General features: G+C 67.8%; 1 protein-coding gene across 2 annotated transcripts; it reads left to right on the top strand.

Moving 5' to 3' along the window:
- Window positions 1-3,503: 3,503 nt before the first annotated feature.
- On the top strand, window positions 3,504-11,105 carry TMEM222 (transmembrane protein 222). 2 transcript variants are annotated; one of them, XM_068159104.1, is made up of 6 exons: window positions 3,504-3,665; window positions 4,967-5,051; window positions 6,109-6,140; window positions 6,750-6,846; window positions 7,255-7,376; window positions 8,203-11,105. In XM_068159104.1, the coding sequence occupies exons 1-6, from the start codon at window positions 3,550-3,552 to the stop codon at window positions 8,288-8,290; spliced, it is 540 nt and encodes a 179-aa protein (XP_068015205.1). In that variant the 5' UTR covers window positions 3,504-3,549; the 3' UTR covers window positions 8,291-11,105. The 2 variants fall into 2 exon arrangements, with proteins under 2 accessions (XP_068015205.1, XP_068015204.1); XM_068159103.1 differs by having other exon boundaries at window positions 3,515-3,665; window positions 7,255-7,385.
- Window positions 11,106-12,782: the final 1,677 nt, after the last annotated feature.

Genomic DNA, 12,782 nt, shown 5'->3' with positions numbered 1-12,782 from the left:
CAGGGGCAGGACAGGCAGCAGGACAGGCAGGGGCAGCAGCGCTTGAGGCTCAGGCTGGGCAGAGGTTGCCAGGTTGCAGCAGGCACAGGCTAAAGGCAGAAGAGAAGCCCAGAGCCACCCAGCACAGCATCACCTCCGGGGCAGGGGGGGGGGACGCCGGAGTGTCCTCCTCAGCCCCTGCCTCGGTGACATTTTCAGCTGTCTCCTGCACTCGGTGCTGGCTCCTGGTGGCAGGAGGGGGAGGGGATCCTCCCCTTGAGTGCTTGGGTTCTGGCAGCCCCTGGAACGTTGGAGCTGTCACAACAGGGAAGGCTCCCGAGGAAGCCACTCGCTGCCTGCTGCTTCCAGCCTCAGGGCTGAGCCTGGCTAGAAAGGGGAGGGAACCACATCCCGTCCAGGCCAGGCTCCGGCGGGAGCCGTGGTGGTGCTCCCGGCGTGGGCTGCTCCTTCCCAGAGCTGCTGGGCGCCGCTCCTGGGAGGGCTCCGTGTCAGCAGGGTGCCAGGCTGGGCGCTGCGGTGAGCAGGCGCAGATCACCCCGAGGCTGCCCTGGGGCCAACAGGAGCTGCTGTGGCTTCCTCCTGGCGCTGGCAGAGAGCAGCCCTGGGCGGCGAGGGGCTGGCAGGAGCCGGAGCAGAACCTTTTGTCTGCTGACAAACGAGGGGCTGCAGCCCCGGTGCTGGCAGGGTTCCTGCTCTGCCCATCGATCCGGGGCTGGAGGCAGAGCTGCCACCAAAGCCCAGCCTTTCATTTTATGCATGGAGAACTTCTTACCTGCTCTCCCCTCCCTGTTCCCCCTCCTCCCCTGCCCCCCTGCCGTTCCTTTCCCAACTGCAGCTATTTTTCCCTGCTGACTTCAGGTGTTTTGTATTCTGCTTAGATCAATAGCAGCAGAACAGCAGCAGCTTTCCAGTTGTCACTAGGAAGACCCTGCTGTCAGCTACAGCTCACCCAGCACAGGGCTGGGGCTGGAGAGCCTCCTGCTTGCCTGCCAAGCACAAAGGAGCTGTGCAGAGCAGGAGCTCTCTATTGATTTTTGTTGCTGTTGTTGCTGAGGGTTTGGGGTTATTTTATCCTTTCTTTTTGAATCAGAGTTCTGCTGTGCTCCAGCAGCAGCCTTCCTGCACTCACTCAGAGCTGTGTGCAGTGCCCCTGCGGGAGGGCAGGGCGAGGCAGCACTGCAGGGCCTCGCTGGTGACCTTGCTGTGGGGCTTGGCCAGGGGAGCTGCTCCCTGGTGAGCTGCTGCTTAGCAGCCTGCGAGACACAGGCAGGAGGAGCAAATCCATTGCCTAATCCGACAGCACACACCGGGAGGAGAGGAGCTGGAGCGAGCCTTGGCCTCTGCCCATGGATCTTTACCCATCTCTGGTAGCTGCCTGAGCCAGGAGCAGATCAATGCAAGGATTTTCCTTTGTGGAGCAAAGAGGGGAAGGTGAAACAGGAGCTCTGCAGGCAGCTTCCCTCCCCAGGGCCACAGCAGGAAGCGCCGAGGCAGCAGGCAGGGCTTTGCTCTCCGGTCTCCCTGTCCCCAGGGCTTTCTCTCCTCTCTTGGGCTGCTCTCTGGATTCTCTCACAGGAGCTCAGCCTCAGGCTCTTGCTCAGTGTGGAGCTGCTCAGCCTCAGCACCCTGTGGAGGCTCTGCCTCCACCCCCAGGCCTCGCAGCATCCCTGAGGGGCTGTCCCAGAACGTGCTGCAGGAGCTCTGGAGGCTCAGAAGGCAGCGGTCAGTGCATGTGCAGTGCAGGGAGGGGGCAAGTGCTGGCCCCAGGAGAGGCAATGGGATGAGCAGGGTGGGAGGCTGGATTCACTGAGCAGAGGCAGGCACTGGGAGGCAGGAAGCAGAGAGAAGGCTCTGCTGGAGGAGGGAAAGGCCAGTGGCAAATGGGGCTGCTGGGTGGGAGCTGCAGGTTTGTGCTGGGGGTTGGGAGGTGGCTGCCACCATCTGCAGCGCTCCAGCACCTGAGCTGCACCAGAGGAGGAGCAGAGGCACCTGGGGGAGGAGGCCAAGGCTCTCATTAGCAACCCCCCAGCAGCCTGCTCGGGGTGCTGCAGAGCTCTGCTAGCTGCAGGCCCTGAGGTGTGGGTGTGAGGAGGAAATGAGCAGTTGGTGAGGGCAGGGTGGAAGGATGCCAGGAGGGGGACAGGGGGAGCTGGACACCTGGCAGCTCTTCAGCACCCTGGGGGCAGAGCCTGGGCTGGGGCTGCTGGGCTGGGGCTGGGCTGGGGCTGCTGGGCTGGGGCTGGGCTGGGCTGGGCTTGGGGCTGTTGGGCTGGAGCTGTTGGGCTGGAGCTGTTGGGCTGGGGCTGGGCTGGGGCGGCTGGGCTGGGGCTGGGCTGGGCTGGGCTTGGGGCTGTTGGGCTGGAGCTGTTGGGCTGGAGCTGTTGGGCTGGGGCTGGGCTGGGGCGGCTGGGCTGGGGCTGGGCTGGGGCGGCTGGGCTGGGGCTGCTGGGCTGGGGCTGCTGGGCTGGGCTGGGGCTGCTGGGCTGGGCTGGGGCTGGGCTGGGGCTGCTGGGCTGGGGCTGCTGGGCTGGGCTGGGCTGGGGCTGCTGGGCTGGGCTGGGGCGGCTGGGCTGGGGCGGCTGGGCTGGGCTGGGGCGGCTGGGCTGGGCTGGGGCTGCTGGGCTGGGCTGGGGTTGGGGCTGCTGGGCTGGGCTGGGGTTGGGGCTGCTGGGCTGGGGCTGGGGTTGGGGCTGCTGGGCTGGGGCTGCTGGGCTGGGCTGGGGCTGGGGCTGCTGGGCTGGGCTGGGGCGGCTGGGCTGGGGCTGGGGCTGGGGCTGGGCTGGGGTTGGGGCTGCTGGGCTGGGGCTGCTGGGCTGGGCTGGGGCGGCTGGGCTGGGGCTGGGGCTGCTGGGCTGGGGCGGCTGGGCTGGGCTGGGGCTGGGCTGGGGCTGGGGCGGCTGGGGCTGGGGCTGGGCTGGGGCTGGGCTGGGCTGGGGCTGGGCTGGGGCTGGGCTGGGCTGGGGCTGGGCTGGGCTGGGCTGGGGCTGGGGCGGCTGGGGCTGGGGCTGGGCTGGGGCTGGGCTGGGCTGGGGCTGGGGCGGCTGGGCTGGGCTGGGGCTGCAGCTCCCTCCACCAGTGCAGCACTTGTCCCTCTGTGTGTTGGGGGGAGTGGAAATGTGGAATAAGTTTAATTCCTTCTTCAGCTTTCCGGTGCTGTGAGTTGGAGCTTCCCCATGAAGCAGTTGCTGTTCTGACCCAACGCTCCCTCTGTAACTGCTGCTCCCTTGCAGCTCCCGGGCGGCGCAGGGGGATGCTCAATTCTGCCCTCGGCGCTTTTGCCCTTCCCCGAGGGGCTCTGCCTGGGGGAGCGGCTGGCAGAGCCCGGGAAAGGCGAGAGTGGGCAGCCGGCTGCCGAGACCCGCAGCAGGGAGGCGCAGAGCTGGGGCAGCCTCGCCGGAGCGGAGCGCAGCGGAGCCCAGCCGGGGGCCGCGGGGCGGGGCGCTGGGCCGCGCGGGCGGGCGCGCGCTTCCTGGTTACCGCCGCGGCCGGAAGTGAGGGCGGTCTCCAGGAAGTGACGCAGCGCGCCGCGCGCAGGGGGCGGGCCCGGCGATGGCGGAAGCGGAGGCCAAGATGAAGCAGTTCAATGGCGGCGGCGGCGCCGGGCTGGACGCTGAGCGCGGCCGCTTCCCCTACTGCGTGGTGTGGACCCCGATCCCCGTCCTGACGTGAGTGCGGGCCCCGGCGGCGCCCGGCCCGGCCCGCGCCTGGCTGCTGCGGAGGGGCCCGGCCCGGAGCTCCGAGCGCCTCTCGCCGGGGCCCGGCCCGCTGCGGGGGGCCGGGGGCTGCTCCGCCCTCGCGGGCTGCTGGCCGCCTTTGGGGCGGGGAACCGGGGCCGCTGTGGGGCCCCGCTGAGATCCTGTGCCCGGGGCAGGGCTCTCCTCTCCCCGCGGCGGGGGCGCCGGTGTGGGGCGAGCCGCGCGGAGCCAGGGCTTGTGCCTGCCAGGAGCGGGCGGGGAGGGGATCCAGGGAGGCCTGGGAAGCCTTGCGGGGCTCTTGGAGCCCCTCCCGCCCCGAGCAGCGCCTCTGCGCCTCGCCGGGCATGAGCGAGAAGTCCGTTTGCCCTCCCAGCCTCCTCGGCCAGGGGTAAGCTTCAGCGTGTGCTGCTGCTGCTGCTGGGAACAGCAAAAGCTGCAAGGTGTGGCTTTGGGGCTGAGCCTGGGAGCTCAGAGCCTCAGTCCTGTGCCTTCCTCCTCCTCCCCAGTTGACATCAGGAGATGTTTGCTGAGGCCAGGCAGAAGGTGCGGTGTGGCCAGGGCCGGGAGCAGGAGCGGCACCAAGGCTCAGAGGGGAAGCTGCAGGCTCCCTGCTTTGATTTTTGCCTCTTCTCCGTTTTGATTGCTTAAGATTTCCACCAGCCTGGCTGTGTCAGCTCTCACTCCTCTGGGGGGTCAGGCTCCAGGATCTGAGCCAGCTGCTCCAGCTCTGAGCCATGGAATCGTTTAGGTTGCAAAAGACCTTCCCAAGCTCACCCAGCCCTTGCCCCAGCACTGCCAGGGCACCTCCACCCCTTGGCCTCAGCACCACAGCTCCAGGGCTCTGAAACCCCTCCAGGGATGAGAAACTCCACCACTGCCCTGGGCAGCCTGGGCCAGGCCTGGACAACCCTGCTGGGGAAGAAATTGTTCCTCATGGCCAACCCAAACCTGCCCTGGGGCAGCCTGAGGCCATTCCCTCTCCCCCTGTCCCTTGGGAGCAGAGCCCAACCCCCCCTGCCCCCAGCCTCCTCTCAGAGAGCTGCAGAGAGCAGTGAGGTCTCCCTCAGCCTCCTCTGCTCCAGGCTGAGCACCCCCAGCCCCTCAGCTGCTCCTCCCCAGCCCCTCCCTGCCCCTCGGTGTCCTGGGGGCGAGGAGCCCAGCGCTGAGCCCGGGGCCGGAGGTGTGGCCCCAGCGCAGTCGCTGCCCCGCAGCCTGCAGGCGCTGCCTGTGCCCGGGGCGGGCAGCTCAGCCTCCGCTCTGTGCCCTGCCAGGTGGCTGTGCCCCATCATCGGCCACATGGGCATCTGCACCTCCGGCGGCGTCATCCGCGACTTCGCCGGGCCCTACTTCGTCTCGGTGAGTGGGGCCGGGGCTGAGCCGGGCTGAGCCGTGCCGAGCCGTGCTGAGCCGTGCCGGGGGGCAGGGGCCGTGCCGAGCCGTGCCGGGGGCAGGGGCCGTGCCGAGCCGTGCCGGGGGCAGGGGCTGTGCCGAGCCGGGGGCAGGGGCTGTGCCGAGCCGGGGGCAGGGGCTGTGCCGAGCCGGGGGCAGGGGCTGTGCCGAGCCGGGGGCAGGGGCTGTGCCGAGCCGTGCCGGGGCCGTGCCGAGCCGGGGGCAGGGGCTGTGCCCGTGCCGGGGCCGTGCTGAGCCGTGCCCGTGCCGGGGGCAGGGACCGTGCCGTGCTGAGCCGTGCCCGTGCCGTGCCGGGGGCAGGGGCTGTGCCGAGCCGGGGCCGTGCCGAGCCGTGCTGAGCCGTGCCGGGGGCAGGGGCCGTGCCGTGCTGAGCCGTGCCCGTGCCGAGCCGGGGGCAGGGGCTGTGCCGTGCCAGGGCCGTGCCAGGTTTGCAGCTTCCCTGCTGAGCCATCCTCTGCCTTGGCAGCTCCGAGCTCTGCTGCAGCTGCTCCTGGAGCTCAGGGCCCCTGGGCTGCTGTGCAGGGGAGCTTGGCTGTGGGCTGTGAGGGACAGGGGAGGGGAAGAGCTCCTGTGGTGCAGGCTGCCAGCTGGGATTTGGGGCCTGCTTCCTCTGCATTCTAAGTAGCAGAGGCTGCCCTTTAGCACCAGGTCCATCCTAGGCCTCTGAGCTGCTCAGGCCTGGTGGAACTCAGAGGTAAAGGAGTTTTCATTTGGGGTAATTAATGCTCTTAACAGACTGAGACAGCTCCAGCCCTGAGTGAAGGGGGGGAAGGTATTGAGCCCATGTGGGTCTCACCCTGGCCCCCTCCTGCAGCAGGGCCATGAAAGCTTTGGAGTCTGAATGCTGACACAGGAACCTGATTGGGGCCTGGGGGCTGTGGGGCACTGGGGCAGCTCTGGGGCAGCTCTGGGGCAGCCCTGGGGGGCTGAGAGGCCTTCAGCAGAGGCTTGTGCTGGGTGCTGCCTGGGGTCACCCTCCTGAGGAGTTTGTCCTTTCTTGCAGGAAGACAACATGGCCTTTGGGAAGCCAGTGAAGTGAGTGCCCTGCCAGCCTCTGGCCTGCCTGCAAGGGGCTGCACTGCTGGGGCTGCACAGCTGCTGCCTTGGAGGGGCTCTGGCTCCAGGGCTTGGCTCCTGGCTCCCTGCTGCTCAGCAGCCCAGGTTCAGTTGGACCTTCCCAGAAGCTGTGGGCAGCCTTGGTTAAGGAAAGGTTTAAACCACTGCAAGGAATCCCCTGGTGGGGTGGGGAGGCACAAGAGCTCCAGGTGGGCACTGGCTGGGCTGTGCTGAGGAGCTGGCAGCACTGCTGCCCTCTTAGCCACTTGCTGGGGGGAGGAGGTGGGGGCCTGGGGGCTGTGTGTCAGATCAGATTCACACTTTGAATGGGCAGAAGGTTTCACATGACAGGAGAGCAGCTCAGGGCTTTGTCCCTGCCCCTGAGCTCTGCAGGTGCTGGGCCCCGGGGTGCTGGGCCCTGGGTGCTGGGCCCTGGGTGCTGCCCTCAGCAGCAGGGATCTGTCTCTCAGAGCTCAGCTCTGGGCCCCAGAGGTGGTGCAGCTCTCTGAGTCCTGGAAGGCCTTCCTGCTGGGGGGAGCAGGAGGCTGTGGGTGGCAGCAGTGGTGCCAGGGCCTGCTCTGCCCTCAGGTACTGGAAGCTGGACCCCAGCAAGGTTGGCTGCCCTGGAGCCCACGCCTGGGACACGGCAGTGCACGACGCCTCCGAGGAGTACAAGCACCGCATGGTAGGGCCTGGCCCTGCCTGCCCCTGCCCCTGGCCCTGCCTGCAGCAGCCCCTGCCCCTGCCTGCAGCAGCCCCTGCCCCTGCCTGCAGCAGCCCCTGCCCCTGCCCCTGCCCCTGCCCCTGCCTGCAGCAGCCCCTGCCCCTGCCTGCAGCAGCCCCTGCCCCTGCCTGCAGCAGCCCCTGCCCCTGCCTGCCCCTGCCCCTGCCTGCCCCTGCCCCTGCCCCTGCCTGCAGCAGCCCCTGCCCCTGCCTGCAGCAGCCCCTGCCCCTGCCTGCAGCAGCCCCTGCCCCTGCCCCTGCCTGCAGCAGCCCCTGCCCCTGCCTGCCTTGGGGCCCTGCTGCACAGGCTGCAGAGCCAGGGAGCCTCCAGAGCAGGGGCTCTGACCTGCTGCCCCTCTCTGTGTTGCAGCACAACCTCTGCTGTGACAATTGCCACTCCCACGTGGCCCTGGCCTTGAACCTGATGAGGTATGACAACAGCACCTCCTGGAACATGGTGAAGCTCTGCTTCTGCTCCCTGCTCCATGGCAAGTATGTAAGGTGAGCTGAGGAGCAGCCCAGCCCCTGCTGCTGCTGTTCCTCCTGCTCCTCTGGAGCTTCAGCCTGTCCTCTGGAGTGTCCCAGCAGGGGGGGCTGGAAGGGACCCCTGAGGATCACCCCCCTGCTGCAGCAGGGCTCCCCCAGCAGCCTGCCCAGGGGCACAGTGCCCAGGGGGGGTTGGAAGCTCTCCAGAGGAGACTCCACAGCCTCTCTGGGCAGCCTGCTCCAGGCCTCCAGCAGCCTCACAACAAAGAACTTTCTCCTCCTGGGCTCCAGTCTGTGCTCACTGCCCCTGGGCACCACTGAGCAGAGCCTGGCCCCAGCCTCTTGCCCCCCAGCCTTTAGCTCTTGCTGAGCATTGAGAAGGTTCCCAGGAGCCTGGGAACATCTTCCCCCCAGGCTCTGGGTGTCTGTGGCTGGTGAGTGCTCCTGGAAAGGTCTGAGAGGCCTCAGTGGGCTGCAGCAGCTGCTGCTGGGCCATGGGAGCTGAAGCAGAGGTCCTTCTCTTGCTGCCCCTTGCCTGGGGCAGGCCAGGACACAAGGTCAGGAGCTGGCCTGGCTCCAAGGCCTGCACATTTTCTTCCTTCTCTCGGATCCTGCTCACATCAGAGCTGGCCAGGCTGCAGCCCCAGTGGGGAGGGGCCCCCTGGGCTGTGCTCCCCAGGAGGGGCTCTCTGTGCCCACCTCAGCTGCCCCTGCCTGGGCAGGAGATGCCCCTGGGGCTGCCCCACGGAGCCTTCCCTGCTCAGGGGAGGTCTCTGAGTTTTCTCTGCGGATTTCTGGGGTTCAGAGCCTTCCCCTCTCTTGTGTCTTGCAGCATAGGAGGGTTTGTGAAGACCTGGCTGCCCTTTGTGCTCCTCCTGGGGGCGATCCTGACGGTGGTCCTCACCCTGCGCCTGCGGTGATGGCAGCGCGGAGCCCCCGGGGGCTGAGCCAGCTGCAGACAGGGCACTGCCAGGCAGGGCCTGGGCGAGGTGGCAACTCCACTCCATTGTAGCAGCTCATCTTTGTGTCCTGGAAGTGGCTTCTTTTCCTTCTGTTCCTGTTCTGTCGGTGGTGTCTCCCTGTGGCAGGGCTCCTGCAGCCTCCTGCTGGCTCCCTGAGCCTTTGCCCTCCCTGCAGGCTGGGGAGAGGAGAGGAGAGGGCAGGAGAGGAGAGGAGAGGGCAGGAGAGGAGAGGAGAGGGCAGGAGAGGAGAGAGAGAGCCTTTGCTGTCAGTGCTGAGTGAGGAGCCACAAGGCAAACCCTGCCCCCTGCCTCAGGAGGTGAGCAGAGGCACTTGGTGAGGTTCTCTCTGATGTCTGCTCCCTTCTGGCAGGCTCCAGCAGCTGCTGCCTCAGCTCTCCAGGCAGGAGTTGCTGTTTCCCTGCCACAGGTTTCCAAGTGGAGCTCTGAGGTTGCTCCTGAGGGTGCAGGGTGCCACAGCAGCTGCTGCTGGTCCCCCTGGGAGGGACAGGAAGGTGCTGATGGCAGAACCCTCCTTGAGGAGATGTGCAGAGGAGCAGCTCTGTGGCAGGGCAAAGCTGCTTGGTCCTGCTGGGGAGCTCAGAGGGGCAGGAAAGTCCTCAGCTGCTGTGGGCCTGGCTCAGGGCAGGCTGCAGGCTTGCAGGAGCCTGCTGTGGAGCTGGGAGTCTGCTGCTCAGTCCCTTTTAGCTTGTGCCAGACAAAAGGCAGCTCCCAGGCTTCTCCCCCTGCTTCTGAGTCTCCAAAGCTGTGGTTGGCTGCTCAGGAGCCTCCTGCCTGCCTTTGATCTTGGTGTGCTGCTGGGGGGCTGGGGGCAGCAGCAGGTCCCTGGTTGTGGAGCAAGAGGCTTTGGGGCTTTGGGAGCAGCACCTGGGAGCAGCACCTGGCCCTTGGGCTCGGTGTAGGCAGCAGAGGTGGAGGGGCTGGGAAGTTTCTGTGTCCCAGTTGGGCTCTGCCTGGCTTGGCAGCTGCCTGCAGGGGGCTGCCTGCTTCCTGGAGGTGCTTTGAAGAGCTCATCTGGGGAGAAGCTCCTGGCAGGAGTGGCTTTGATGTCAGCAGGGCTGGGCTGGGAGCACTGGGGGCTGCTGGCCCTCCTGAGCCCCGGGCTGGGAGCTGGGGCTGGGTTGTTCCCCAGTGCCAGGCAGGAAGTGGCTTTGGCCAGGACCCAGGGGCCCAGGGCTCTGCTGGCTGAGGCTCTGGCCTGCAGCTGCTGCTCTCTGGGGGGCTCTGAGTCCTTGGCTTTCACAGCTGCTGTGGCTGCAGGGTTGAGTGCAGCTGAGCAGAGCCCCTCTGCCTGCAGAGGGAGAGCAGCTTCCCACATGCCTGGGGGCAGCAGCTCCTGGCTCTGCTGCCTGCTGGCTTCCAGCCTCAGGCAGTGCCTGTGGCCAGCACAAAAGCTCTTCCCCATGGCCTGCTGGCCCAGTGGCTTCCTGTGGCTGGCAGGCTCCTTCAGTGCCCCCCTGGCCCTCAGACCTGTCTGCCATGTGCCTGCTCCTCCTCTCCCACCTCCCAGACTCCTTTAGCAATAGGGGTTGGAGACTCCTCCTGAGCCCCTCAGTTTCTGCCTTTCCTTGGGCCCTCTTCAGCAGCCCCTCCAGGCTCTCCTCTCTCCCAGCTGCCTTCCTGCTCTGGTGCTGCCCTTCCCGGGCTGGGTGGAGGAGTGCAGGGCTCAGCACCCTTCCTGTCTGCCTGGAGCCCAACCACTCCTCGCTGTCTGCTCTCTGCAGCCTTCTCAAGCCTGTGGAGCAGGCTGGAGGCTGCTGGGCCCAGGACTGGTTAGGGAGCCAGGATCCTGATCAAAGAGAAGCTGCTGCTGAGAGGTTGATGTCTCTGAGCTGCTGCCTCCACCCAGCCCCTGGCTAACAGCAGGGCTTGGTCCTTCTGCCTCTCCTCCTGACTGACTCTCTGACCTGCCAAGGATGTGCTGGGAGCCCCTGGCCTGGGGCTGCAGCCAGCCTGTGGTGGGCAGCAGCAATAACCTGGAGACTGCTGGGGCTGTCTCCTGCCTCTGCTCAGTGCTTCCCCAGCAACGTTGCCAAAGCAGAGACTTGGAGCTGCTGGCCACAGGCCTCCTCCTGGGACTCCTGAGGACCTGCTGAGTGCCATTCCCCACCCCGAGGATCTGCAGAGCTCCTCACACTTCCTACCAGAGCTGGGCTTCAAAGGCACTCCTGGAGCAGCCAGATGGCCTCGTGGTGGGCTGGAGCAGGGCTGCTGGGGTGGTGCTGAGCCCACCAGCCCCCACCCACGGAGGGCCAGGAGGGCCCTGGCTGCCCACAGCAAGTGTGGCCAGCAGGAGAGTGCCGCTGCAGGGGCTGGGGCTGCAGGGCTGGGGCTGGGCTGGTGCCACCCCTGCTCCTCCTGCTCTCCTGCAGCACCAGCCCAGCGCTGGGGGGTGCAGAGAGCCCCCAGCAGTGCAGGGCTCTGCGGGGAGCTGGCAGCTTCCTGCTGGGGTGGGAGGCAGCCGCGGGGGGGTGAGGGATGTCCTCCCCTTGCAGCTTCCTTCCTCTCGGCACCGGCTGCTCCCCGCTGCCCTCTCTCTGCCGCACCGAAGGTTTCCTCCGTCCTGCCCGGTGCCAGCCCCGGGCGGTCCCGCAGAGCCCGGCGGGGCCGAGCCCTGGCTCCCCTCACCCTTTGCCCTCCTCCCTCCCCGCGGGGCGCTGGGCTGCTCTGTAAATATTTCAACTGCTTCTGTGGGTCCCTGCTCCCGAGGGGAGGGGAAATAAACGCAGTGCTGTGGATGTCTGCAGGTGCCACAGCTCCGAGCTCAGCCTCTTCCCTCCTCGCCGCCGGGGGCAGGGTCGCCGTTTCCCACCCCAGCCCCGGGGCCGCCTCGGGCTCCCGCAGCTGCTCCTTGGTGGTCGCTGCTCTGCTGCGGGGCCTTGCCCTGTTTGCAGCCCTCGGAGGGGGCTGGGGGGCAGGAGAGACCCAAGTGCCACAGCGTGGGAAGCGTTTGCAGGCTCCCAGTGCTGGGTGGTGAAGCTGGGGAGCTGCCAGGGGTCTCGGGGAGGGGAAGGAGCTCTGTCTGCTCCTGCCCCTTGCTGGTCCCAGAGCCTCTGCCTGCTCCTGAGATCCGTGGAACGGGTTGGGCTGGAAGGGACCTTAAAGCTCAGCCAGTTCCACCTCCCTGCCATGGGCAGGGACATCTCCCCCAGCCCAGGCTGCTCAAGGCCTCATTCAAGCAGCCTTGAACATCTCCAGGGAGGGGGCAGCCAGAGGCCCAGCAGCAAACCCACTGGTGGCTGAGCTGCTGCTGCTGCTGCGTGCCTCAGTGCCCTGCAGGAAGAGCCAGGCTCACCTGCACCTCCTGCAGAACCAGTCCCTGGGGGGGAGCAGGACTGGGGAGCAGGACAGGACTTGCTCCTGGCCCCCACTCCCTCCCCACTGCCAGCACAGCAATGAGGCAGAACCAGTTCTGTGCCGCCATGGGGTGCTGCCAGCACCCAGGGCACAGAGGGGGAAGGATTGTCCCTCGATGCCCCTTCCAGAGGGGGCTGGAGCTGGACTGCAGCTCCTCGCAGCTGCCTGGCTCCCTCCGGGGCCTCTGCAAGGAGAACTCCTCCCCAGGGGCTGCCCCATGCTGTGCTCACCCTGTGCTGGGAGGGGGCTGGGGGATAGGGAATGTGGGGCTGGGGGAGACCCGCGGGGCAGGGGCTGAGGGCAGCCCCAAGGGGTGGGAGCCATGGGGCTGGGGGTACCCTGGGTAGTGCCCCAGGGGCTGCCCCACGCTGAGCCGCTGAGGTTGGGGTGGGGGCTGCAGGGTGCTGCGGGTTTCCTGCTCCCCCCCCCCAGCGCAGCCCAGGAGCTCTTGCAGAGCTGCTCCGGATAAAGCACTCTGAGGCCACATCCTGCCCCAGACACCTGGGTGAGAACTCGGTGGGCGTCCCAGCATGGAGAGGGGGGTCCCATGGGGACGGGAGGGGGCTCCCATGGGGACTGTGGTGGAGTCCCCACCCCCGGGGTCCCACCCCATCCCCACCCTCACACCCTTGGGTTTGAACTCCACCAAGCTTGGGGGTCCTGAGGTGCTTTCCCTCTGCACCACCCCTTCCCAGGCCGGCTGGCACCTCCCGGCTCGGCTCGGCTCTGCCCGGCTCGGCTCTGCCCGGCTCGGCTCGGCTCGGCTCTGCCCGGCTCGGCTCAGCCCGGCTCGGCTCTGCCCGGCTCGGCTCTGCCCGGCTCGGCTCGGCTCGGCTCAGCCCGGCTCGGCTCTGCCCGGCTCGGCTCAGCCCGGCTCGGCTCTGCCCGGCTCGGCTCGGCTCGGCTCAGCCCGGTGCCGCCCCGTCCCGTCCGGCGGCCGCCGCCGCTCCGGTCCCTGCTTTCCTGCCGCCTGCGCTCGGCTCAGCCCCAGGCTCCAGCACCCAGCCCAGGGTGGGGTCCAGGAGCCACCCACCGCCACCAGGGGCCCTGTAGGGTGCTGGGGGGGGGGGGGGGC

This window comes from Melanerpes formicivorus, unplaced genomic scaffold (assembly GCF_026170545.1).
Source record: "Melanerpes formicivorus ecotype bairdi unplaced genomic scaffold, bMelFor1.0.p_v2 SCAF_45, whole genome shotgun sequence".
In the NCBI taxonomy this organism is placed as follows: domain Eukaryota; kingdom Metazoa; phylum Chordata; class Aves; order Piciformes; family Picidae; genus Melanerpes; species Melanerpes formicivorus.
The sequence above is the reverse complement of the archived record's forward strand: the minus strand, read 5'-3'. Positions and strand labels throughout refer to the sequence as shown.